General features: G+C 36.4%; 1 protein-coding gene across 2 annotated transcripts in view; it reads left to right on the top strand.

The window, feature by feature from the left end:
- PIK3C2A (phosphatidylinositol-4-phosphate 3-kinase catalytic subunit type 2 alpha) overlaps window positions 1-27087 on the top strand; it is a 51477-nt gene that overhangs the window by 15066 nt on the left and 9324 nt on the right. Inside the window, exons 3-24 of one of the 2 annotated variants that reach the window (XM_027893910.1) lie at window positions 3474-3574; window positions 5220-5377; window positions 8216-8336; window positions 9029-9140; window positions 9704-9783; window positions 9889-9952; window positions 12467-12610; window positions 14600-14642; window positions 14730-14943; window positions 15025-15147; window positions 16698-16865; window positions 19012-19120; window positions 19716-19858; window positions 20411-20599; window positions 21065-21158; window positions 21408-21502; window positions 21825-22005; window positions 22558-22662; window positions 23276-23368; window positions 23843-23972; window positions 25470-25606; window positions 26027-26196. In XM_027893910.1, coding sequence (XP_027749711.1) covers window positions 3474-3574; window positions 5220-5377; window positions 8216-8336; window positions 9029-9140; window positions 9704-9783; window positions 9889-9952; window positions 12467-12610; window positions 14600-14642; window positions 14730-14943; window positions 15025-15147; window positions 16698-16865; window positions 19012-19120; window positions 19716-19858; window positions 20411-20599; window positions 21065-21158; window positions 21408-21502; window positions 21825-22005; window positions 22558-22662; window positions 23276-23368; window positions 23843-23972; window positions 25470-25606; window positions 26027-26196 — 2774 coding nt within the window. The remainder of the gene's footprint in view (window positions 1-3473; window positions 3575-5219; window positions 5378-8215; window positions 8337-9028; window positions 9141-9703; window positions 9784-9888; window positions 9953-12466; window positions 12611-14599; window positions 14643-14729; window positions 14944-15024; window positions 15148-16697; window positions 16866-19011; window positions 19121-19715; window positions 19859-20410; window positions 20600-21064; window positions 21159-21407; window positions 21503-21824; window positions 22006-22557; window positions 22663-23275; window positions 23369-23842; window positions 23973-25469; window positions 25607-26026; window positions 26197-27087) is intronic. The other variant, XM_027893912.1, reaches the window with a different exon arrangement.

The following is a 27087-nucleotide window of genomic DNA, read 5'->3' as shown; positions in this document are numbered from 1 at the left end:
TCAGCAGGTATTTAAGATAAAAGAATCGTTTTGATATTTACCTCAGTGTGCTATAAAAGACAGTGACTTTGTCAGCTTTCACTGCAAGCTCTGTGTGAGAGCTTCCCTTTCATGTCCCTTTTTTTTTTGAAGATGACTTATGAGAATTTTAGTTCTCTGTGTGAGAGCGTAGTGTGCCGTGTGCCCTGTACAGCAGCACGAATTACCTCATTACAGGTAGGGACATCCTGCCTGATACCCTTCTATTGCATTTGCTTTATTCACCATGGCATCAGAACAGCACATATCAATCTTGTTGTCAGTTAATCTGATTTTCTTTAAGCCACCATCTCTTTCAGACAAGTTCTTATATTATAGCAGATTTCTGAAGTGAATGCCCAATTGAAGGTTTGGGATTTACTTTCCACTTTTTCTCCTGCAGTCTGTGATTGACTACTTTTGGCATCACATTCCAGTTCTAGTCTGTATTATGAGATTAGCTGATGATACAAGGCTGTAAATTGGCATGGTCACTTCTGCTAAGTTATTGAAGTAGATAAAAAATAGGTTTAAAGATGAGTCTCTCAAATAGATATCCTTGCAACATAAGCTGGGTCTTGTATCTTTTGCCTATCCCATGCTTCTACTTCATTTTCAAGCTTATATATTTTTCCACCTAGTAGGAAGCTGAGTTATGTAACCCCTATTTTTGGCAGTTCTCTTGTATTTTATCCAGTTTACCCCAGGTATCTATGTATATTCTTGCACTGAGAATCATAATTGTATCTATTTGATGTATGTATTCATATTTGAAGGATCTATAGGTTCAGTATTTCCCTTTGAATACTTCAGTGTTTGTCACTCTTTCTGAGAGCAGAGGCAAGAATCATCATTTTGTTGTATTTTATGTGTTGTGTTATCTTCCTTTCCACAGAGCTAAAGTGTCTTGTGACTTTTCATACTTGTCAGATTTTATTTAATGTGACTTTTGGTAAATGAGTGGATTTTGGGTTTGTTTGTCATTGTTCAGAGTAATTGTATTTACAGACCTCTTCTGTTTTTGCAGCCTATGCTGATATGAACTATTTATCTCACTTGGCCTGAAGTCCCTTCTTACAAGTTATTTCCTGTTTGACTGATAGCTTTTGCACCTCTCAGACTGGCTCTTCTGAAAGTTTAATTTCTTCAACTCCTACTTGCTGCTCAAAACCCATCTGAATCTCATGGATTTTAGTTTTTCAGAACTTGGCATTCTGAAATTATTTTCCCCAAAATGATCAAAACTTAGTATTGGAATTCAACTAAAAAGCAAGGAGGTATTTCATGTTCTTATTTTTCCACCAGGAGGTATTTTCCATCATTGCATATTTGTAATAGCATTAGGTTTCTCTCCTTAGCCAAACGTGACCCTGAGGTCACCCATGGGGAACCAAGTCTTTTTTTAATTTGCTCATTAGATTAGAATTTTTTGTTTACCCTGGCTAAATTTTCTTGTGTTCACATGCCTTGTAGTTCTCTAGACTTCCCTGAATTTAACAGCAAAATAGCCTACAAATTTTGCTCTCAAGTATTGAAAAGTGTCATATAGTGGTATAAAGTGGAGACGTTGCATCACTGGTGTGACTTGAAGTAATTCTCTGATTCTTTTATACTATGGTTGCATGGTCCTTTGTGTACTTATTTGCAGTATTCTTTAAAAAGAGTTCCTGAGTAGAATTTAACATTTGTATAGGCAGCTTCTTGGTTTGAAATGACTGAATTTTGCGTTGAGTGCTGACCCAACAGTTAGCTGAACTTTTATTCAAGGTGTTTACCTTTCCCTTGGTCACCTTCCTGTTTCCTTGTGTGGTGTTTTTTTTTGTATTGTTATTGTGTAATTGCTTAGAGAGTACATGCACTAGATAGAGTTGCATGGGTTAGTCAGCAAGTGTTGTGCAGTTTTGCCCTGAAGTATTTTTATGTGACAGAACTTGTCTGAGATATTAGAATAGAAGAACCCTTTTAAATTTAAGGTTTTATATGTGCTCATGAAGCTCATTCCAGGTTTTGTGGCTTTACAGCTTCCTGCTCTAATTGCCCCTTATGGTATTGCTAATCCCCAATTATAAAGAATTTATCCTTTTGACTGATCACTGTTCTTGCAACCAGTATTTTAGCTGAAATAACTAGGTTTAAATGCAATTCAAGAGGCAATTATAGGTTGTATCTCTTCCAAGTTTGTGGTAACAAGTTATTTGGAGGGAAAAAAGTGCTAAAAGGAAAAGACCTGGCAGTCCCAGGCTCACCATGATTTCACCCCTTTTCTGAGACTGTCTAATTTGACTATATTGTCTGATATGCTCTAATGAAATTAGTTGCCTAGCTGACTACTTTGGCTAATAGTAAATAACCCATTTACTAGTTAATGTGATTAGTCACTACTTCAAATATAAATAAGTTGTGATGATTTTTAGAAAAATAATCATGCAGTCTGCTTTGGTTTTGGAGTTGTGGTTGAATTAAAGGTTTCTATGAGCATTGTAGAAGCTTTGAGTCAAAAATTTAACTGGTCAGAAACCTTTATCCTCTGTGTGCAATGACTCTGGGTTCGATATGAGCAAACTCTTCAGCTTCTCCCAGGGAGTATCTGGCTGGAGCTACAGGAATCCTTCAGGCCAGTGGTGGCTGTTGGACTACGGACAACTGAGTTCCACCTCAATCCCACTGGTTATTCCAGCTTCTCTCTGCTTTTTGCTCACTCTAGCACTTGTATGGCTGTATTGTGGATCAGGCCAGAAAAAAGATAGAGATTTAAAAACTGCTGCAGTTCTGTGGTTTGTGGCTTTGGTTTTGTTGATTTTTTTTTTTAAAAGTTTATTGGATTTTGTTGTTTGAAACGTCAGGTCTCTTTTAGCAGTTGTTTTTTAGATTGGATAACTTAAAGATTGTGGTTTGCCGTTTTGGGAGCTGGTGGGTGCCTATGGCATAAAGGGTAAAAACAGCTGCAAATTGATACCACAAGATTAGTCCTGAATTTCGTGCTGTGAATGCTCCTTCCTTCCGGTGTGTAACTTCCTTCCAGTGTACAACTTGTATTTCCCTGCTTTGTAGGAAAAGGTAATTGTGGGCAGAACTGATTTGTAATGGCTCTTTCTGAAACTATACTGAAGGCTGAATTGGAGAAGTGGAGGAGAAAACATTTGTCTGTCTTCCTTCTCTTATTCAGCCAAATCTAACCAAGTTCTAATGCAACAGGTCACTGCTGAGAGCTCGGGAACTGTTATGCTTGCAACTTAACTGATAGTGGTGCTGTAAATAAATTACCTTCTGTCGAGGAGTCACTGGTCCAGTGAATCTTTACTTTTCAACTTAGTGATTATATACATTTTTCTCTATATAGCAGTAGACATAAAAGTAACCCTAGACTTGTGAAAATTTATTATCTGCATGGGGCATTGCTGGCTGTAGGAATATGTTTGCAGCTATTTAAATACTGTATTATCTTTGAGTTGCAGAAAGACAATGGGACCACTGGCATGCTGACAGAAAATGTGCTTCTCCAAGCAATTGAAGGGCAGAATCAAGAGCTGTCAGCTTTTTCTCAAGCAGTTACAAAGTAAGAAATTACTGAATACGAATAAACTTTCAAAATGAAGGAAAAAAGCTAAATGACTCATTTTCACTTAGCTTGATGGGGATAGTCCTATATTTCTTTTTCCTTGATGAGACAGATTTCAGTGTGTGCCCTTTTTCTTTTTCTTATCCCAGTTTTTCCTGGTTTTGTCCTGTTCTGTTTAAGAATGCAACAAAATTGCTAAGATGTTGAGTACTAAGATTTTTGAATTATCATGTGGCCTCTTTATTATTTTGGTCTCATGACTTTCCTCTCACTTTTTCCCTTGTTTTTATAACACTTCTTTATCCTCAAGTTATTTTTCTGTATCTCCTCCTGTCTATTTTTAATATAATTTCTTTTTCAGTATTTTTTTTTTACTTCTTAGCTGATGCACCTCACTAAATCCTGATTTTCCAACCTTTAAATGATTTTTATTGCTTCCACAACTGGAATACTTTAACAAATAAAACCTTCAAACTTGTCCCTGCTTTGATCAGGTGGTGAAGTTCCTTAAAGGCCACACCAGAGAACATGACAGAATGCTGCTTCAGTGGTTTTTTTCTTACTACCACAATTTAATGAGTATATTTTTTTGCGTTCTTCCTAGAGAAGACAGACTAGGAGTCTTGCCTTTCTAACTTTCAAAATCAAAATCCAAGAAATGATGGAGGAAATAGAGATCTTTGAATCTGAAGGAGAGCAGCTATTTATTAAAACAGGAATGTTTATAAAATCAAAAGCAAACTCCATAAAACCAATGAGATTTCATATTCTTGTGAAACTTACTGATTAACAACATGAAGAAAAAACTCATGTAAAATAGGCTTGTTGCAACAATTTCTAGTTAAATCTAATTGTTGCCTTTCCTTTCAAGACCCAGTGCTTAAAATATGGATGGCTTTTTGACTGGACAATTCTTGCTAGAGGGTTTTGGGTATTTTTCCCATTCTTGCTTTTGTTAGGAATCAAGAAGATGAAATAAATGACCCTTATAGAAGAGTTCTACTTTAATGTTGATAAAAGTTCTGGGTTAAATTATTTTATTCATGTTAAATAGCAGAAAATAAAAAGCAGGTATCAAAATACTGTCTATTCACTAATAGGTGAATGTTTTATGCTGTTTGTGTCCTAAATAAAAGCCATTCCCTTAACTAAGGCCTCTATCTCAACTTCCTCAACTCGGAATAACTACCTTCTGTGTAGCATCTAAATTCAGATTAGATTTCTAAAAATTGAAAGGTGTGAAGAGTTTTGTTGTCTTTTCTACGTAAAAGAAATTATTGTTTTTTTAAATAATTTTTTAGTAAATGCTGTGGATTACATTTTTAAAAACTGGTTTAGAGCTAAACTTCTGCAGAAGATGGATACGTCCTGTAAGCATTGACCTGTTAAATATTTGAAGCTATGTGGAAAACCTGCCTAATTATAAGCTGGGATTTTTTTCCTGTCTAACTACTACTTGTGTAATTATTGTGGGCAGTGTTCTGTTGAGAGCAGAAAAATTAAATGGTGTTTTGTACGTACAATTTAGGTAGAGAGCCAAAGGTAGTCTTTACTGTTCTGGCTTGTGGTTATTACCATTTTTTTTTTGCTTTAGTCTTAGACTTCTCCATTGCAATGTTTCATAAACCTTTTCTGCTTTCAGATTGAGGACCAAGTTTCCTTACTCTAACCAGCAAACAAACCCAGGCTTTGTGCTGAGTCCAATCATGCTGCAAAGAAATATAAGTGGGGAGAGTGCCAGTATCAAGGTTTCTATAGAAATCGAAGAATTCCAGCAACCAGTAACGTTTACATGTGATGGTATGTTTCTGCTTTTTAAACTGGAGTTTGCTTGTTAAGACTTAGAGTGGTGGGTTAAGACTGTACATGGAGCCGAGGCCAATGGCTTTCGCTTTTTGTGCTCCCCGTGTCTCAGATGCATGGATTGTTTGTGGGAAATGTGGAAAAGGTAACTGAGCAAAGACCTAATTCTGGGTCAGTGCCTCCATCAGAAAATATTTAGAAGTTGACAAGAAGAATCAGTTTAAAAAAGGAAAGTCAGGCAAACCAGAAGCACTGGATAGAATAAAACAGTTTTTCAAGACTTTGACCTATTTTTTAGTAATTGAGGGAACAATGACACCAGGACTGATATTATTAACATTCAGTTTATTTCAGTACTCTTAACATATTTTTAAATAAACTTTTAAAAATTTTTAAAAAAGCCCATCTAGAAAGTCAGACAAATTGCTGGTGGAAAATAAGCACTAAAACTGTTATTTGACTTTGGTATATACTTATGAAAACAAACACTACAATAATACTGGCGTGATGTGCCACAACCTGCTGTCCTGGTTTTGTGGGTAACCAGGACTATTGGTTTGGGGTGGACCTTTTAGGTTTCCCTAGTTGTACATACATTCATATTTTCTGTGCAGTCTTGACTTCACGGCATTTGTATTCAAGGCTGTAACTCCGCATGCTGTCAGCTTCTGGCAGCTTCTTTTTGGTGATAAAATATCTGAAAATATCCTGAATTACCTCAGGAGCAACTTCCTGATAGCGAATCTGTGCTGTGGTGTTTGCTTGTCCTGTGGTTCTCGACCTGTGACAGTGTAGATGCTTTAGAGCTGGCGGTTCCCAAAAGATATGGAGTTGCTGTTTTGCTCATGTAAACTAACTGCTCTCTTAGGAAAGGAGCTCTCAATGCTTTCATTCGATATTAATTTGCTGGACCTTTTATTCATTTTGCTGCAGTGTAATAATCTTTTGTTAAGAAATGAGGGGTATTGTAAGTATAGCCTAGCAAGGGTTTCTGCTCTTAATCCTTAAGATTATTCTTTTCTAATATAACAGGCTTAATCCTTTGCTACAAAAGGCTTTGTTAGCGTAACTACAATGTTAGGGCTTCAGCCCTTTATTTCTATTTTTTTTCTGACTAGCTTGGAATGTGTTTTGGATTCTAATCCCACATATCTCATTCTTTGCGCTCTCTGCTCTCTTCCCGTTTTTTCCTGATGCTGAAACTGATCACAGTTGAACTACTTGTCTTCTGTAGCTGGTGAAAGATGAGTATGTGACTAGTAATAGGCGTATTGAAAGTTATTCTCTACCTTTAATTCCGTCTGTTCTTAGTCAAATTATTACATACTTTAGCATCTTGCTGCTTTGCTTTACTATGCCTCTCGGTCTTGCTCAGGGGGAACTGCAACCTGTCAGTGCTCTGATGACTCAATGTGTAGAAAGGACCTAGGAGGGAAACAGATGAACTTTAGAGCTTATTTGGATTGATTTTATATTCATTCATTAGACTTTACGTAGAAGTACAAGTCTATCTGAGCAATCACTGTGTGTCAGCAGGAAATGAATGTTTTTGAGGTAGGGCAGGGAAAAGGTGGCACCATTATCTTTGTTACTTCCCTGGGCTTTCCAGGGCTGGCAGACCTTCAGCAATGCTGCCTGTGACTACAGCCCATGAACTATCACTGCACCTTTTTTCTCTTCAACTACCATGTTCTCTGCTGAAGGTGTAGTACAACAGGTTCACTCTAGATTTATAATAGGTTAAACAGTCTTAATGAGTTAAATCATGTTTCTGAATTCATACTTCCTTGCTCTTGAATTTCATAGTCATTTTTCATATGCTATCGATACCTCTGTGCTTGTAATACTTCATCATTTGTTAGTTATACGAAGCATATGTGTTATCTTGTGGGAAATACTGGGGCATTACTGCTCAGTGTCCACCATGGCAGTAATATTTCTTTCAAAAAAAAAAATAAATTGAGAAAATTAGGAAGGTCCCTGGAGGGGGAAAAAACCCAGTCTGAATTAAGTTGATATTGCTTGTAAACGATTTACAGGAGATTGCTGGAAACTAGGTTGAGAGGGCTAGAGAGCATTTTGTATTTAAACATTTGTGTTATTAAAACATATCTGTGTATTTTTCGTCAGTGACAGCTGGTGGGTGTAGAGGAATGGATTTGGGGTTTGACTGGGATTATTTCTTTTGCTCTGTAGTTGCTGGATAAAAGAGATAATTTTCAGAAAAAGCATTTGGAACATGATGCGAAAGTACTGGTAGCTAAGAGTTGCTTTTTGCAAAGGCTTGCTGATGTTGAGATCTCCTCTGTCCAAAGTGGAAACTGCCCTAGACAAATGGAAAGGAAAAAGTGAAAAACACTTTCAGTAGGATTTGCCTCAGCTGCAGCTGATATTCAGTTCTTCAAAAGCAGAACAATTAAAGGAGTTCCACTTGCAGCTCTTCAGATAATGATTTTTAAGTGCCTCTGGGATCACTTACCTATTTGAAGTCCTTGTTAAATATGGCAAATTTATAATTAAAAAAAAAAAAAAAAGGAAAGGCTATCCTCTGTCCTGCAAACTGTGTTTGTACTTCTGGTCAAGTGACTACACTGTATCCTAATTTTAAAATAATTTATGGGCTTTTTGTAATGACAGGCTAGTTTCATGGGATACCTTTCTGAGAAAAAAAGTGATCTCAAACGATGACATTTAAAAGACAATAGAAGCATAAGAGTCTTTCCTACAAATATAAAAACCAATTTCATCAAATAACTACAATTTGTGAGTGAATAATAGTTAATATCACTCGCTATAGATTTATATTTAACTTTTAGATGTAATTTCTTTAAACAGTGAGTTCCCCTGTTGAGCTTATAATAATGCAGGCACTTTGCTGGGTGCATGATGACTTGAATGAAGTGGACATTGGCAGCTATATCCTGAAAGTCTGTGGCCAAGAAGAAGTTTTACAGAAGTAAGCAAACTCCTTTTCATTAATATTTAATTTCATACTTTTTTGTAACACAGTTACTGGGAAGTATTTTTCTAGTGATTGTACGTATGAAGGCAGAAATCTTAAAAATGTAGAAGAGTCACTCTTTGCACTAAGATCAGAAGTCTTTCAAGCTGCTCTGGGATACAGCAGAGTAGTTTCTCAACACCTCCCTAAAAATATGTTCTAATCTGTCATCTGTTGTGTTGAACACAAACAGAGCATTTTTCAGATGCAGGTTTTGAGACCATTTCCATAGATGGATGTTGTAGTTTTCAGCTCCTCTTCAAATCCCAGCAACCAGGAAAAACAAAAAAAAAATCTGTTTTCTAATAATCTGTGGGGGTTATGGTTTTTTGATTGTTGGTTAGTTTGGTTTGATTTTGGGTTTTGGTTCTTTTTTTAAAAAAAATGATGGTTTACAAAACCCCATTAGTTTTCTGGGTTAGAATATTTGGTTTGTGTGTTAGTTGCTGTAGGTAGAAGCTTTAGTGAAAATACAGGGGTCTGTAATAGTGTATCAAAACTTCTGCAGAAGTAAAAATCAGATCAAGTGTGGTGTGGAAGTTGATTGACCACTTCCTTACTTTGAGACAACATTAAATATTTCATGTGAGATTTTTTAAAAGCACGGCATATCTCTGTTGTGACTAAAGCTTGCCTTTGTTTAACAGTAAGCACTGCATAGGAAGTCATGAATATATCCAGAACTGCCGGAAGTGGGACACAGAAATCAAACTGCAGCTCCTGACCCACAGTGCGATCTGCAGCGATCTGGCACGGACAGTAAGTACTTCCCAAGGTTGGGAGTTTGCATCAGAGTTGGCAGATCTAAGGTGTAACTTTCCAGTGTTACTAACAAGTTAGTAGGTCTGCTTGGTGTTGGAAATTGTGTCCTCTCATACTAAGAGGAAGTGAAATAACAATTGCACAGGGCAGATAATACAAATATGGGTACTGTCTCTTATTAGACTAAGTATTATACTTGGAAATAATATTGGGAGCATTTGGACTAAACTTGAGGCCTGAAAGGGAAGCAATAAGTTTTGGAGTTAACCAAAAGTCGAGAACAGTTTTTGAGTTTTAATTAAATCTGTATCGGACCATCAGAGAGGAAGGGGGGAATATTTGGTATCTGTGTAGTTATGCACTTGATGGCTATTTGTTCCCTCTATCTCTGTGTGTACACATTTTGTAGGCTATTAATTTGTTATTTCTTTTCCTCTTTGAAGAAATCACCTTATATTTTTCCCCTGCACTCCACAGCTATTAGTAATTAAACTTCTAACACAGTATTACAAATTATAGAAAGGCAAGAACTGGACTTAAGATCTAATATTTTATTGCAGGAAGATGATGACAGAACACCCATTCATCTAACCAAACACCTCTACAAAGTAGAAAAGCCTTTCAGGGAACCTATTATAAGGTAATGTTTTGTGGTTATTTTAGTAACCAGGTGCTGGTTGCTGCTGAATTCCTGACCTATGTTCTCTTCTTGCTCTTGTGTTCAATAACTATTATTTCTTGGCAGGCCTTCTATTGAAGAGCTTCTTGATGTGTATCATAAGCAAGTTAACATAGCTCTAAAGAATGAGGTAAGGTCATTGTAAATTACTGCTGAACAAAAAGTAGCGTGAGAAAGCTCACCAGTAAGGTAGCTGGGAAAAAGACTTGCAGGTATTCTTGGGGAAATTATATCTGAACAAGCTGTCAAATGTGAATTTGGAATAATGGAATTTTAGATTCCTTTTCTTGCAAACTAACTGTTACCTAATCATCACAATTAGAAATATATCTTCCAAGTCCTGGGGTGAAAAACAGCCTTTTCCTCAAAAATGCTGGAAGAGAGAAATTCAGGGGAAAAGTTCTGAATCCTGACTACATCCATTGTTGACAGCCATGATAGATATATTTGGTAACAGATAAAAATCTACACAATAGTGAGCAGTAATAGCTGTGTACAATGGGAGTTATAAATGAAGCAAGTTTGAGACATACTAGTAAGTTTTACACAAAGTGTAAAACTTTTTCTGCATTATTTGATTAACTTGAAATACCCTGTCAAAAACATTGTCCATTTTGGTGTATGATAAGTAGCTTAAAGCAACTTGCAAGTCAGGCAGTTTGGAGTGATTTCCCATATGCACAGGCTTATGGAAGTAACCTCTGCTTTGCTCATTTCCCAAAGGAGAAGCTGCATTTAACTCCTGATAATAGTGTAACTTGGAGACTTAAATGCTTAAACATTAACCGTGTTTCTTAGCCAGTTTCTGTAAGAGCAGGCTTGAAACGAATTACTTAATTGCAATACTTTTCACTTGCACTATGTTTGTTTGCCTCTCCAGGAATGCAGGTCTGAACAATCTGATGTCCACTATTTACATACACCCTTAATTTATTTAATTCCTTTGATGATGATTCACCATCTTCTCAAGGGTAGTTTTGAACACAATCGTTTTGTAGAAGAGGGAGCTGTAAATGCTGCTTGATATGGTGGTGGTTTTGTTGCTTTGCTCCTGCAGCTGCTTCAGCTTGTTTGTTCAACTGTGATTTCACAGGCTGAGATGAGGAATGCAAAACATCTCAATTCAGACTTACGTTCTGCTCTTTCTACAGACTTAGGATAGGAGATCTAGTTTGTAGAAGGTGATGATTAGGTTCAAAAATCAGCAGTTGCTGCATTTGAAATTTTTTACTTTGTGAAGTGAATTCCTGTACCTGTTCGGTAGCTGAAGTTTGCTAATCAAAGGGAAAAAACGTAAAGTAATACATAAATAATTTGTATGTAGGCTTTGATTTCACATCATTGAACACTTTAAAAGTTATCAGTTGTCTTCTTATTGAGATTGAAAGCCTGTGAGGAAAAATAGCAGTGGAAATTTTGTTCTTCATGACTCAAAGCAGCTGTTAACTTCCAAGTGTCAGCTTTGAAAGTACAGCTTAAATATTTACAGTGTCCTCTGACTTCTGTGGTTGTTTTCTTACCAGGACAGTTAATTGTTGCCAGGAAACTCTCAATTCAAAAGCTTTCTGATTCAAATGGCTTCTTTGCTATCCACTTGAAGGAAAGCCATGACAATACCTCTGGGAGGGTAGGGATTGGGAATCAATTTACATCTTACTGAGAGGATATTGCACTAATAATCCTTCTTATTTAGTTGCAAGTGCTCATAAGTAATTGTGGAAGAAACATAGACATTACACCTTTAAAAAGTGAAATGTTATTTTTAAGTAAATATTTTCATTTTCTACATGGGTTCTGTAAAATTGGGTGAAGGCTTTCCTTACATTAAAAAACAAACCCCAAGAAATCTGGGATAATTTAGATTTAATTTAAGTGGATTTTCTTTTATGGGAAGGGTAGCAGGAAGAGAATGTGAGGATCATGTCAACTTTGTCTTAAATAACCTACCAGCATATTGATTCTCTGATTAGAAGCTGATCTGTTCCTTTCAAGAAAGATTCCTGATAAGTGTGCAATATCCCTTCCTTTCCTACCTGCTCCAAGATGACAGTTTTAAATTGCTTCATCTGGAAGAACTATTTAAATTAAATATAATTTAAAGCAAAAATTGCAAGAAACCTTTTTCAAAAGTATGTTAAAGTGAAGTAACAAAGATAAAGTTCTATTATGGAAGCAATACTGTAATGTAAGTAGTAGTAGTGTAAGTGTAATTTGAACCTATGTGTTTGAGAGGACTCAAGTTGAAACACTGCTTCTTTAGAATTGCTTCCTCACACTAATTAAATAGTTTTTTTTTTTTAAACTAACACTTTCTTTTTATGCCATGTGGGAATTTGAGCTTAGTATCTCATTAGAAAATACTTGTTTGCCAGCAGCTTAATGGAAAAATGGTTGGGAACCTCCTAATGTTTCCTGGGATTTCATTCTAGAATCCACACTAATGTGTTTTTGGCATTTATAAGGAAGTTCTTGATACTGAGGTTTTTCTTTAATCAAATTGTTACCACACAGTTTAATGTAACTGAGATACGCATCTCCTAGTGAAATTTTCTTGGCAATTCATTAAAAAAAAAAAAAATCAAAGCAATACTGGGTTACACAATTGTGATCAGATCAATCTGTTCTCTCATACATTCCTTATTAGAACCAGCATAAAGCAGTAGATCATGTAATTAAGACTGTCAGAAAAATCTGTTCTACATTGGATTGTGTAGAGACTCCTGCAATAACGGAATCAGTGAAGAAGCTAAGGAGGGCTGTTAATCTCCCAAGGACTAAAAACGCTGAGGTAAACTTTCACACTATAAACTACATTTTGAGGTACTCTTTTTAACACTGGTAAATAGTATTTCAGAATCTTTGGTAGTTGGAAATACCAGCAACAGTTCGGTCAGGATTATGTTGGGCTTTTTTTTGTTGAGTTTTATTTATTTATTTTACCTAATATTTTCCACTTCTGTTGATGTCTCTCTGCTGTTAATGCATTAATCACTTGCTTGTTGAATACTTGCCTTTTCTAAATAGTGACTTTTTAAAAACCAGTTTTAAAGTACTGTTTTCTGGTTCTGTAATTAGAAACTTGTGTCACAGCAGATGCCACTAAATCTGACTAAGGGGAACTGACAGCTCATGCTTTTTAAAATCAGTGCAGTTATGCTTTAAAGGGCAGTTCACATCATGCATTTTCCCAGTAGTGTTTATGTGACTAGCAATAACATCTTAAAACTAACTGTTCATGCTCCTGCATTCCTGAGCATATGGACAAACCCAAAATCTCTCAAACAGCACAGGATTTGATGATGCAACTACCTTACAATGAATGATTCACTGGAGCAGAATTGGTCTCAAGTCAACAAATGGAGAAGCTGAACAAATAAAAAAAGCTAAATAATCTTGTAATGCCGTTTCTGTTGTCCTGCTGCCTTATTAGAGTGGCAGTTCACGTGATGCTCTATTCGCTTCTGGCTTCATTGGTTCAGTGATGTATTTGTAATATAGTTGTCCCAAGAACTAAACTTCTTGCAGGGAAGTGCAGAAGACATTTAGAAAACAGCATGTACAAATATTTTTTCAATGTTTGCTTTTTAGTAGGAGAAAGCTGTAGAAATAATTAGATTGCAGTGTAAAAATAACTCCGAAAAAATAACACTATCCCACTAGAGTTTGAAAAGGCTGGGATTTTATCAGTAAAACCATGCCTTTTTTTTTTTTTTTTTTTTTTTTTTGATGCACATTGACTTGAACAGTCATATGTATGAAGGCTTATAGGATTGCTTTCGGAAACAAAATTTCTTTAAAGATTGGAAACAGTTGCATCTAAACATTTTGAAAGATATTGGGTTTTGGGGTTTTTTTTAAGTAATTCCTTGTGGTTGGAAGAAGTGACCACATTTTTTATAAGAATGGGAGGTTTTTTGGTAGTTCAGACTAACTGTAGACAAGATGCTCAATTAGTACATTAAAAGCGTAAGGAGAGCTTTTATTCTTCTGCAGCAGTTGTGGCAGACTTCTTAGACTTTCTCTGAGGTTTTAGGAGTTCACTGGGTTTTGATTTTAAATCACAGACTCAGTTTTCATTAAAAGCTTCAGTTTCATCAGGAGTTGAATTTGGCATGAAACTCTTCCTGATTAGAAGGGAGTAAATTCCTGTGATTTGTTTGCCACCTTTTGGCTTCAGCAGTGTCTTTGTTGAGACTAGACATTGCTATGGTGTTGTATCACGTTTAGACTTCCATTTTAGCAGACCAAGAAGCAAACAAATATAGTCTAAAGTAACGGTACTTACTGCTCAGTTTTCTTAGTTGCTTAACATTTTTTTAATTCAGTAAATTTGCAGTAACTCTGCCACCAAAAGATACCTTAACAAATGCCACGAAGAGAACAGCTGTTCAGACTTCAATTACTCGTTAATAGAGCTAACAACCTCTGCTTCCATCCGTAGCAGCCCTGAGCAAGCTTTATTTCTACCTGGAGAAGTCAGGGTATCCCGAGCAGTATTCCAGTGTCCTGTGGCTTTTAGGAGTTCATAAAGAGTGTCAAAAACAGTTGACTTGACTAAACATGAACTGTTGAGCTCGATGAATAGTTGCTGCATGGGATGAAAATTGTGATGCTGTCAGGTAACCCTTGAGGAGCTTTGAGTGAAAAGATGTGTTACATAAACTTAAATATGGGCCTAAATCAGATATTTAATAATTTTTGTACACGATACTTACGAGCAATGGAAAATTCGTATGGATTTCTCAGTATTGAAATTTGCTTTAACTTTACTGTATAGGTGTCCTTAAAATGTGGTGATGACACTAGCAAGAGCTCACCTGGTGAGTAAAGTTCTTCAATTTTTATTTAAAAACTGTTCTGAGGTGGTTGATTTAGGAAAAATACATTAAAAATAAATTATAATTTAGGTTCAGTGCAGCCTGAAAACCCTCTGAAAGTGAGTATAGACCAGTTAACAAGAGCAGTTGAAGCTCTTGTGCGACTCCACGTGAATTCCTGTAGCAGTTCTGCAGCAATTTCTCCAGAAGATGGTAAGAGTACCAAGGAAGCTTGTACTGCCACAGAACATCTCCAGTTCACAGTATTTGCTGCTCATGGAATTTCTTCTGGTTGGGTGTCAAAGTAAGTAATTAATTAATTGTCAAGTTTATCCTTTTATAGATTTTTTTTTCTTGTTTAATTTACTTTTTTTTCCTTGTCCAGTTATGAAAAATACTACTTGATTTGTTCTCTGACCCATAATGGAAAAGATCTGTTCAAACCTGTGCAGTCCAAGAAGGTTGGCACATACAAGAACTTCTTCTACTTGATAAAATGGGATGAACTGTAAGTGACTTTAGCATGTAAAAATTCAATAAAATATTTTGATTTAGCTAGTACTTACCCAGCTAGCTGCTGAATACGGTCATTCAAGCAGCTCTTGGTTCCAATTCCATTTGAAGTGTCCAAAGAACAATGTGTGAGACTTACTGACCAAAATCAAATATTTTTCCAAACGATATTTTGCTACTCATTTAAAAAGTGGGAATGGAAATGCTGGACAAGTGCCCTGTGCTAATGTGTTTGTAGTACACGATTATAGGGAGTTGGGAAGGTTGTAACACTCTCTGTAATGGGAACAGGTTGTGCTGCTTGAAGAGGGATCATGTAAGTCCTGGTCAATTTATGCAAACGGAGAGGAAAAACTCACTTTTACCAACATTAATACTCGGTCGGTTTTTGTTCCAAATACATTGTAACAACTTTACATCTGAATTTAAAAACCTGATTTAGTATTATTTCTATAAAGAGAGCAGATGCAGAAGTGCTTTAGAGTATCAGTCTGTAGCATAAGGGAATGTCCAGTTTGAGCTACTGAACTCCACTTGGTTTTTATGGGGCAGGGGAAGAGGGTAGAAAGGAGGAAGGAAGGGCATGCGGAGAAAAAACAGGGAGATAATGGTAGCTGGTGTCTGATTACTGAGAGGGGAAAATTTTTCAGTATCTATGTACAGCTTACTCTCTCCTACTTGAGTTATCAGGCAGTCTGTCACGGCTGAAGCATCATGTGAGCTCCAGTGTGCCCTTTATCCACTCTCCTGACTGCTTTTAAAGGTCAGAGATAGACCCTGAGGAATACCCTGAAAGTTTACAGTGAACAAATTATTTCATCTCAGGAATGAGAGTTTCTAGAACACCTGCCTTCAGAGAATACTTCAACTACATTTTTTTTTCTGGTGATGCAAGGGATTAATTGCCAGATCTTTTGCTTGCAAGTGCCAGTGTATTACATCTGCTAATTTGCTTAAAAACTGCTTACAGTAGTGCAGTATTTTATAGTGCAACTGTGATGTGCTACAGAGAAATCAAGCTAAAAGAAGATCTTATGCAGTAAAAGCAGTGTAAACAAAAATGGGAGTTTGATGGCTCAGTGAGGTGTATATCCCTGAACTGCTTTCTTTAGAGGTTTTGTACCTTTTGAATTTAACTTTCAGTACTTCTTAATAGATTCTTTCATTGTCAGCTGACCCTATAAATCTGAGGGATTGGGAGGTGGCTGACATGGAATTGCGCTTGTCCCCCTAGTGAGTAGAGCAGGAAGACTGGTTGTGCTGGACAGGTCAGTTCTGTGTAAGGAAGGTGACTTAACAGACAAAGATTAAAAAGAGTTGTTCCAAATCCGACTGCAGTGCAGAAGTACAATCTAGCAGGTTTCACAAACTGTTGGTATGGGAGATGGAGTGAAATAGGATTGCATGAAAATTTACCACTTGTTCTGCAATGTTAATTAACTTTTTGAAAGCGAGAGGCATAAATGGATTATATGGATAAGCCTGTAACTTACTAACAACTACCTTTCTTCTAACTGACTTATTTTTAATACTTTTATTTTATAGAATAATTTTCCCCATCCAGATTTCACAGTTGCCTTTGGAATCAGTCTTATGTCTGACATTGTTTGGAATCCTAAATCAAAGTAGTGGGAGTTCCCCTGACTCAAATAAGCAGAGAAAGGGCCCAGAAATTTTGGGTCAAGTTTCTCTACCTCTCTTTGATTTTAGGCGGTAAGTATTCAAAACATGGGTAAGATTATTAATACGATTTGCCTTGTATAAAGCTTACTCCACTCACAGTAACTATAGAAACTGCCTCTCTGGCACTGATTATAGTAGGCCATGGTAAAGGTAAGAATTGTAAACTATATATCTTGTTACAGAAATAAAACCTTCTATTAAATAGGGAATAAAACACGGTCCTGTGTTGCAGGATTTACATCTAACTGGCTGAAAAAAGTTACCTGCTGAGGAAATCAAATATTGTTTGGATTATTATATCCCAGAATTTATTCCTTTTGAGTCAGAGCTGAATTTATTTTAAAAACTTTAAGGGATAATAACAACTGTGTTAAACTTATTACATAGTTCTAGTTTGAATTGGCTTTCCTTCAAGTACAGCTGCTGGATCCTATTATACTTTTTTCACTAAGAATGAAAAGCCTACTGTAACTTTCCCAAGCTAAGTGTTTCTGCGTTGGTTCAACTTTCCTTGTCCTTCAAACTTCCATTACAAAGTGCATTCCAAAATGCTTATCACTTTGGTAGCTGCTCAGGAGACATTAACCAATAGACTTGAACGACAGATGCCAGAATTAGGCATGATGTTGCACGAGTGATCACACCATTTCAAAATAGCTTTATAAGCATTTATGCTTAAGATTTTCTATTTGTTTGAGCTCTGACTTCTAGGTCTTACTGGAAGCTTAAATTGTCTACCACAGCTGCAGAAAGACAGCCAAGTCTTTCCTGGAAAGTTACTGCTGTGTATTGCTTGTGCCTGTTTCATGTCCTTTGTGTTCTCTGGTTCTAGATTTGAATTCACTTGTCCTGTTTTCTCTTTTTCTGGTGATGATTCCAACAGCTTTAGGGTGTTTAAGATTTTAGGACTTCCTGCATTGCAAAGATGGCCTGCAGCTGCTTTGAGTCTTTGCTTGAAACTCAGATTTCTTTTCATAAATGATGTGTTTTTCAGACTTCTGTTTAAATGGTGCATTTCAGTCTCCTGTCTAAATACCACATCACACAGTATTTGAAAACATGGCTTTTGATTTGAATTGCAAATTTAGCTTGTCTTTCTGCTTCATGTTGTCATAGTTAGTTTGGGGAGAAAACTGGATTTTCTGTTTATGCAGAACACTACAATAGAATGTGTTGTGCCAGAGTTTGCTGAGGGGCCTGAATGTAGCAGCTGCAGAGATGCTTAGTGGACTAATCTGCTTGCAGTCTACATTAATTAAATCCAGACCTAGGCAGTTAAAGATACTACTCAAATATTTCAGTTACAGTTGAGAATAGCAGCAACAGCAAGCAGGAGCTAAAACTTGTAGCTAACTAAAATGTAGGAAGAATAAAAATGGTCATGTATGTGCTTTGGAAGAATTCACAGCCAAGTAAAAATCCCTTCAGCTGAAATGTGTCTTAAGAGTGACTTGAAATGTCATTACTTGTAGTTGAGACGAAAGGGTATGGCAAGTATTAAACTGGAGAATTATTAAAAAGAACAAGCTGTTCAGTTGTGCTTTAGTGGCATGATTTGGTAACTTTTATTGGCATGATAAGCTCCCAATTAATCAATATTTACATATAACAAACCGTTCTTTATTTGAAATACATATAAACCCTAAAACACCTTTCAAAATATACTTCAAGTGGTCTTTGGAGACAGCATTTTGATTTTTAAAGACTGATAGGAATTTTCTGTACCTAACATTCACCACTTCACTGATTTATAAGGTGTCCTCAGTTGTTCCCTACTACAATTGGAAGTAGTATTGATTTTGGGAATACACTGGCAAATGCAAATGTCATTTGATGTGCACTTGCAGAATCTGGTGATGTGGGAAGTCCAGGCAAATGGTGATGTCTGTAATATTTATATGCCTGGATGTTTTCTCTGAGAAGGTAAGAAGAGTGTGTGTGTTCAGTTTATTTGTCAGAGGCAAAAGGATTCCTTTTTTCACCTAAGGAACAGGGGGCACTTAATTTATCTGTGTCAGCTGTGTCAACACTGAACATTTGCCTTTTCTGCCTAATAGTTGTGTGCAGCGCTTAAAGTAAAGAAGACATCCTGTGAAAATTGAAATCATTTGACAGCTAATCTCTCGGTGAAGTAAACAGATTGTGATACTAATACCTGTACGTGTTTTTTCCTCAGATTGTTAACTTCTGGGACAAAGCTCTTGCAAATGTGGACCTCATCGCATCCGCATCACGCGTCAGGGACGGCCGCTAAGAAAGGAAATATGGAAAGAATAGTATTGCAGGTTATACCTAATTCTGACTTGCTCTGACTATGTTTTGTTTGAATATTGTGACTTGTGAGTCTTATAAGAGTCATAATAGATGAATGTTTTGGGGAGAGGGTAAATACTGCTAAGTCATATTTCAAAGCCAGTATAGAATAGCGATTAGTAAACAGTAAGAGCAAAGAATGGGAAGCTCCTGGAAGTCCACACAAATCAGTAATTGAATAATTATCGTGAAGTAAGAGAAACTGGAGGAACCTTGGCAGTATATCCTGTCAGTACTGGGAGAGAACATTTTTGACAGAAATCCACAGAAATGTGTGCTATGGGTTGCCTAGACCTAAGCCCTAGCAACTCCAGTTTCTTTACAGAGTATAAGCACCTCTCTTTCTAAACTCAGAGTCTGAATTTCTCTCCAAAGAGGAGGCACCTTACTAGGCATGGCTTAGCAGTCCCAAAACATGGTCTGAGTTGCTGGCTAGATTAGAACCACTTGTGTGAAGATTTACACATGTAGAACTAAAGAGTTCAGGTGCCTAAATATCTGAGGTTGCCGGAAGGGTGAGTTTTCTCTACTGTGCTTAAGGACTTGCGTCATTTTTTTTTTCTTCAGATTGACTTCCCATCCCATGCATTTGACATTGAATATAAAATTCCTGAAGCTGCAAAGACTACTGTGCATCATTCCATAGAAACGTTAGAGAAACCATTGAGGGAACGTCTCCTTGCCATTCTGTCCAAGGATAACACTATTGGGTATGTTCATCCCTTCTAGCTGTGGTCTCTTTGCACATGACAATTTGTGGCTAGTGTATGGAATGCTTATGTATTCTTGAGTTTCTTTTATACTTTCTTTAATACTCTTCTTTTTTTTTTTTTTTTAAATATATTGTGAAGACCTATAGAGACTTAAACAAGAGATTGAGTTAAACATGTGAAATAATGGTACTGACTTGAAGAATTTCCTTGTGTTTTCCATGGTTGGTGTTATAATAATCTCTTGTTATAAGATTGCTGCCCCTTTGGCTGCCTGTTACAGTTGTCTGTTCCTGCTTGGCAGTTTCTGTTACAGGGAGCAGTGGCTGTTCATGTGCCTTGGGAGCTTTTCTGGCAGGCTGTCCCACTCATCTGCACCAAACCGACATTAACATTTTGGTTTATTTTAGATTATACTAAAACTTAACGCCCAAATTATAACTTTGAACAACTGTTTCCTTAGTGTTTGAGGCTTTATTTGGCTTCTCGTTTTGACTTTTGCAGAGGAAATAGCTATTGCAATGTCATTGCATTTTGTGCTTTTGTCTGCAGGCTGTCGAAAGAAGATAAAGAATTTCTGTGGGAGAAAAGACATTACTGTCATAGCCATACTAGTAGCCTACCAAAAATATTGGTTAGTGCCCCTCACTGGGACTGGGCAAGTCTTCCAGAAATATATTCGTTACTTCAGAGGTGGCCTCCTTTATCACCCTTAGCTGCACTGGAACTACTTGATTCAAAGTAAGAAAAACAGCGTTAAATAAATTCTGTATGTGTTGTTGAGCATTAAATGACTCTGGTAGCAGATCGTGAATGGTGTTCTGCAGAAAAATATTGCTGAATTTCTTGTAGCAAAACCTGAGTCTTCTCAAAGTCTTAAAGAACATGTGCTTACTTTATTGATGTAGGCTTGACCAAGTCATGTAGGGAAAGCACAGCAAGAGTGGTTAGGATTCTAAAATCTACTGTGTGACAGGACAGGAACTGTAGAACCAAGCTGTCAACACTAAGTTTTGGGAGGTTACTGTGCTTGCCCTAAACATGCACATGGGGTTGCATCTTATGTGATGAAGGGCCTCAAACTTGTATGTTTTTTTTAGCTGTTAAAGCCTTTATATTGATTCTTTTCTATCTAGCTGATCTCAAAAAAAAAAAAATCCTATATGAACAGAGATAACTTAGTATGGATTTGTGGTGACTTTGTAGGTTTGCTGATCAGGAAGTACGAAATACAGCTGTGAACTGGATAGAGTCATTAAGTGATGATGAGTTAACAGATTTCCTCCCTCAGTTTGTACAGGTAAGACTTTCTGCCTACACAGAAGTTTGAATTTTTATTGCTCTTGAAAACCCAAAGGAATTGCTGATGACTAATAGCAGAAATGCAATTGCATGCCTCTAATAACTTTAATGCATAGTAGGGAACACAATTTGAGTAAAAAAATCACTTTCTGACTGTCTTAAGGATTTGTGGTGATTCTGCCTGTGCATTAGTCATAAAACCTCAGTCTTCATCTAGAATGATTTATTTCATTGTCTTTGTATTTAGGCATTGAAGTATGAAACCTATCTCGACAGTGCTCTTGTGAAATTTCTTTTGGCTCGGGCACTGGGAAGCATTCGAATAGCACACTACCTGTACTGGTAAGATGTTCTTTGTCCTGTTCTTTGTAGCATGTGAGGACAAGAAGATTAATATTTCTGGAAAAAAAATCCTTTTTAATATTAATATAACAATAACTGTAATGAATGATTATAATACAAACTGTACATTGTTCTGAGAGTTTTTTAATGAAAGAAAAGATAGTGCCTCTACAAAGCACAGACTTTTTGCCATTTCCATCCTATATATATCAGTAACTTCAGACATATGTAGTACTGATTAATTCAAATATTTTGGTATCTTAACGTTGCATTGTTTGCAGTGTTTTCCTTAGGAAAGTTTAACGTATATCCTTTATTTCAGGCTTCTTAAAGATACACTGTATGATACGAAGTTTGGTGTAAGGTATGAGCAAATTCTTGGAGCTTTTCTTTCAGTCTGTGGAAAAAGGCTTAGGGAAGAGCTGGAGAAGCAGACCAGACTAGTGCAGCTCTTCGGAATGGTAGCAGAAAAAGTAAAACAAGCAAGTGGATCTGCTCGGCAGGTGTGTATATATTTTTAATATCCTTTAGGAAGATTAGACTTGAGTATATCTTCAAAACTAATCCGTTCAATTGTCTTTTTAGTCTAAGTTCAAAATGTTACGTATAATTTATATTGCTATGCATTTTAACAAGTTAAAAGCTTAATGAATTTGATGTTTTTGTCAAGTTTGTTGTCATCTGAAACGTAAGACTGTGATACGATAGGATGGTTTCTGTATACAATAAACTGGAAATGAGTTTAAACCTATTACTGCTGAAGAATTATCCCATTATGCAAAAGAATGGGTTATCTGCTTATGTGCTAGTAATACAACTTAGTTTGATAGAGTGGGATGCTATCCTCTGTTTCAGTAAAAAAACCCACGAACTTGGGTGACTGGTGTTATACAGTATATGGTGTTATACTGTTAATAGCTAAACCAGCAGTTATAGTTCCTAGCGTTCCTTTGACTCTAGAGTCAAAACATTTGTTTTAGGATAACTTTGTCCAGAAGTTTTCTGTAGATGCTCTAGTTAGGAAAATGTCAGCTGAATTTTCTTTTTGTCTGTAGGTTGCCTTGCAAAATGGTATGGAACGTGTGCAGTTGTTTTTCTTGAAGAACAAATGCCGTTTGCCTCTCAATCCCAGTCTTGTGGCAAAAGAGTTAAATATTAAGGTACTGCACATTCAGAGTTTCAAAACCTTTTTGTAGAAATTAATTCTAGACAAAGCTAAAATGTAGGAGAAGCAGGTAAATGATTTTTCCAGAGCTCTGCAAGGTTTGACAGTATCTGCTCAACCACGGTCTTTATTATATCATCATGCATGACTGAAAACCTAAAGGTCTGTTAACGCTTGAACTACTCCTGTGTTGGAGAGACAGTTCATCTTGCTTTCCTTTTCTACTGTAACTATTAAATTATGAATATCTACTTGAAAGCAGATAAATGAGGAAGAATACTGTGAAACACATGCTTGTTTTAAAAATGTATTTGTATCTTCTAGGTTTCAAAAAAGCTGCTGATAAAATATTTATTCATGTTTTATTCAATCTTCCCTTCAAAATGTATAAAACATGACTGTGCAGAACTATTGGCTTTTGTACAAGAATGCAACAAATAACAGCCAAAGGACTCATTATTCAAAGGAAGCACGTATTCACCACAATTGCAGTGTTAAAAGTCTGAATAGACACATTGTGTGTCAAACCTGCTTGTTGTCAGAATGTCTTGTTTTCTGGGCTAGCAGGAATGGTCCTTTTTGACTATTAACACTAAATCTACTTGCAGGCATGTTCTTTCTTCAGCTCCAATGCAGTACCACTGAAAGTTGCCCTGATAAATGCAGACCCTCTGGGAGAAGAAATTAACGTGATGTTTAAGGTAGGCCTTACATGTGTATTGGAGAAAAAAAGTTGAATGATAATCACAGTTTCATTTCATTGTTATCAGTTAACTTTAGCACAGATAAAATAAACCTGTGTTCAGCTAAAGCAACTCAAGATTGCCATGGACAGTCCTACTACAAATCAAATTTGGGACAGCGAGACTTAAAGCTCTCGGATAACTTTCCTGTTCAAATCAGAACACAGAAAGACATCCATACCTTTATAGATTAATAAGCGTAGTTTTTGTGAGTTTGCTCCTGTGTATCTAGAAACCAACATCTGAGCAGGTTGTAAAATGTAAGTCTACCACATGTGAAAGCTTAATTGTAGCCTCTCTTTTTAGCTGTGTAACTATGAGGAAGTAGCATAATGTATCACTTCCTAGAATGTAAACCCATTAAAATCTGAGATGTTTAGTTTCACTGAAAGCATATTATGCCTCTGGTTAACTTTGATTTTTTCATTTAAGGTTGGAGAAGATCTGAGACAAGATATGTTGGCCTTGCAAATGATTAAGATCATGGATAAGATCTGGCTGCAGGAGGGACTGGATCTACGGATGGTTATCTTCAAGTGTCTCTCAACTGGAAAAGACCGAGGTGCAAAACCAGATGCTGCCTTTAATCTTTGCTCTCCCACTTCAATTTCTTGTCATGCTCATAGTGAAAAACTTCAGTGCAGAAGGGACCAAAGAACAGTTCCACTGCAAGGAACTTCAGTACTGGAGAGTATAATGTTAGATTGTTCTGAATTTCCTGATGGCTGAGTGGCACTTAAATGTGTCTCTTGAGCATTCTGTTGTCAGTGAACAGTGGGGCAAACACATCAATACAGTGATAAAAGCCAAGGTTTCTCTCGGTGCTCTTATTGCAACACGAGAAAATAATGGTCCTATAGCAATCCTTATTCTGAAAGTTGAATTACGGTGGAAAAAATATTCCAGTCAAAACCAAAATTCTAAAATATTTGGAATCTGCTGCAGTGGAGTCAGGGAGTATCATTCATGTACTGAAACATGTAAAAAAGAAAAATTTAAAACACCCCCTGCCATGCACACACACTATCCCCCAGAGTTAGGGTCATATGCTGGTGAAAGTTCTTTGGCAATATGAGGCTGTCTCTTGGGTTTGAAAGTAGGTCACAGAACTCCGAGTGTAAATACTGCCCTGCACCTTGAACATGCTTTTTGGTAGTTTTAGCTAATTCTCTAGAGTTAGCCAATAGAAACCAAAGATATTTAAGAGGATAAACAATAATTTAAATATTTCTTCAGTCAGATGGTAGAACAGCATGACAAAAACTCTTGAATACATGGAAAAGTTGGAAATTTAGGTTGGCAAAACTAAGCAAAAAGCTCCTATTTATGCAAGACTTGCTTTTTAGAGAAACAGATGGCTTTTCCTCCTACTCTGAATGATGAATCGATCTGCATAGCATATTTTTTTCTTGCTGCTAATATTAGCATGTCCCTAAAGTACTCGGAAGGATTAAAGTGGGAAAATAAAATGGATGTAAATTAGATTTACCTTTAGTAGCTCTTGCCAAGATGGAAGTAAAATTCTGTTAATCAGCTGAATGTTTTCCTTTTGTGATTTAGCTACACAAATATTGTTAGTAAATCGTATTCCCAAAATAAGGCCACATGTAAAGCTCACTGTCTGGTCTGTTTCAACACTTGACAGCAGTTTAAGTTACTAGATTACCTCAGTGTCAGCGTATGAGAAATGTCAGCATCAAAATATTTTGCAGTTACTGCTTATAGACGAATAATAATAGTTTATGTGGTAGAAAGTAATTATTAAGAGTATAATTTATATGTGCATTCTAGCGACTGTAACGAATTGTAGAAAAGGAAGCTAAGTTGGATTGCTACATGTGTTTCATGGTTTGCTTTGTAACACAGTCTGTGAAATGGCTTAGTAGACTAATAGAATTATTTTTATATCTAACTGGGTTTTGGAAGAGGTTAGTCTAAGGTTATAAAATTCATCCTTGTCAAGAAAAGTTTCTACTGATTAATGGAAATGCAAGTATAGCGTGTATGCAGTATAACACAAGGAGATGGTTAAATACACTTTGCTGTGTTTTATATAAAGGCATGGTAGAGCTTGTTCCTGCTTCGGATACACTTAGGAAAATTCAAGTGGAATACGGAGTGACAGGTTCTTTCAAAGACAAACCTCTGGCAGAATGGTTGCGAAAGTATAACCCTACAGAGGAGGAATATGAAAAGGTAACTTAGCGTTGTTCTTATTTGAAGATCTTTTAAAAGGAATAAATACCAACCAATGAAAGAACAAAGTTCGTATTTCAGGTCTTCCACTGAAATTTGTTTTGTGTATTTAAGAAACACATTGGAAAGACAAGGTCTTGTACCCTTTTCTTTGCTAACATAGTTTTGTGACTTGACTTCAACTCCTCTTTTTCATTTATATAAAAAGCAACATGACCATTTTTGATGTAAAGTGTGATTTCTGGAGATTTTTGCAAACCTGTCTGTTCAAAGAACAGTATTTTGGGAAAAAGCAAATTTTAGGGCCTGTCTTATCTGGCTTGGATTTTATGTTCATCAACATTGACAGTTTAATGCATGAATGACCTTTTTTCCCCACTGATACTTGATCTCAGTTCACTTTCTTCCTCTCCCTCCCAGGCTTCAGAAAACTTCATTTACTCTTGTGCAGGATGCTGTGTCGCTACTTATGTACTGGGAATTTGTGATCGCCACAATGACAACATAATGCTCCGAAACACTGGGCATATGTTTCACATTGACTTTGGAAAATTTTTGGGACATGCACAGATGTTTGGTAGCTTTAAAAGGTATTTTCTCATTGTATGCAGCCTAGAGAATGAACTGATTTTCTTAGTTTCCTTTCGTAAGTGTTATAATTCTAAGCATTATCTTTTTAATTCCTTTTATTTGCTCAACTCATTATGAATCCAATATCTTCCAATTTAACCAGAGAGTTTCCAAAACTCATTTGAACTTAAACTTATAGAATTATTTCAAAAAGGCTCCAGTTTCCTATTTTAGTATTCTGATCTCTGGAACTATTTTAAGGCAAAGCACATAGGCATAACTTTTAAAATAAAATTACTGTTCTAGCTACTGGTAGATCAACAAGGAATTTGGTCTCATAAATGTCATTTAACTTTGGTGCTTCCAAACTGCACTCACTTCTTAAGAACCTTGTGCTATACAAATTTCTTTCCAAGTCATGAAAGCCAAGTATTTTGGTACAGACAAAGATTAATGTAACTTTTTATTGATATTTTGTAGTCTTACTTCTAACACAAATCCAGTTACACTTGTCCAAGAATACTGGATAAAGCTGCAGTGTAGTTTGACCTTGATAGCTATTGTCATGCCATGTATGTATTGCATGCTTATGAGGTGAACGTTATCATTGGCTGAGAAACTGAGATCATCTGAATATGAGTGTGAAATAATTGAGAACAGATTCTGGATCATAAGAAAAGTAGTAAATGTCAAGATTGTGGAAAAGAGTGAACAACAAGTCTGTATTTACTTATCCTCTGTGTAGAGGAAGATAATCTGTATCCAGGATAGAGGAGTTATGTTTTAGTCTGGTGATAATGTAGTCATTAAATTTGTTTAAATGTGTTATGGTTTCCAGAAATGAGGGAGGGAAGGCACTGTAAGGTAACCTGGCCTTTAAGTGTTGATCCAGGAGATGGACTGTAGGTCCA

Source organism: Empidonax traillii, unplaced genomic scaffold (genome assembly GCF_003031625.1).
Source record: "Empidonax traillii isolate 1590-97213 ecotype Southwest subspecies unplaced genomic scaffold, ASM303162v1 scaffold410:size520991, whole genome shotgun sequence".
Classification (NCBI taxonomy): Eukaryota; Metazoa; Chordata; class Aves; order Passeriformes; family Tyrannidae; genus Empidonax; species Empidonax traillii.
This window is presented reverse-complemented; position numbering and strand designations above follow the sequence as displayed.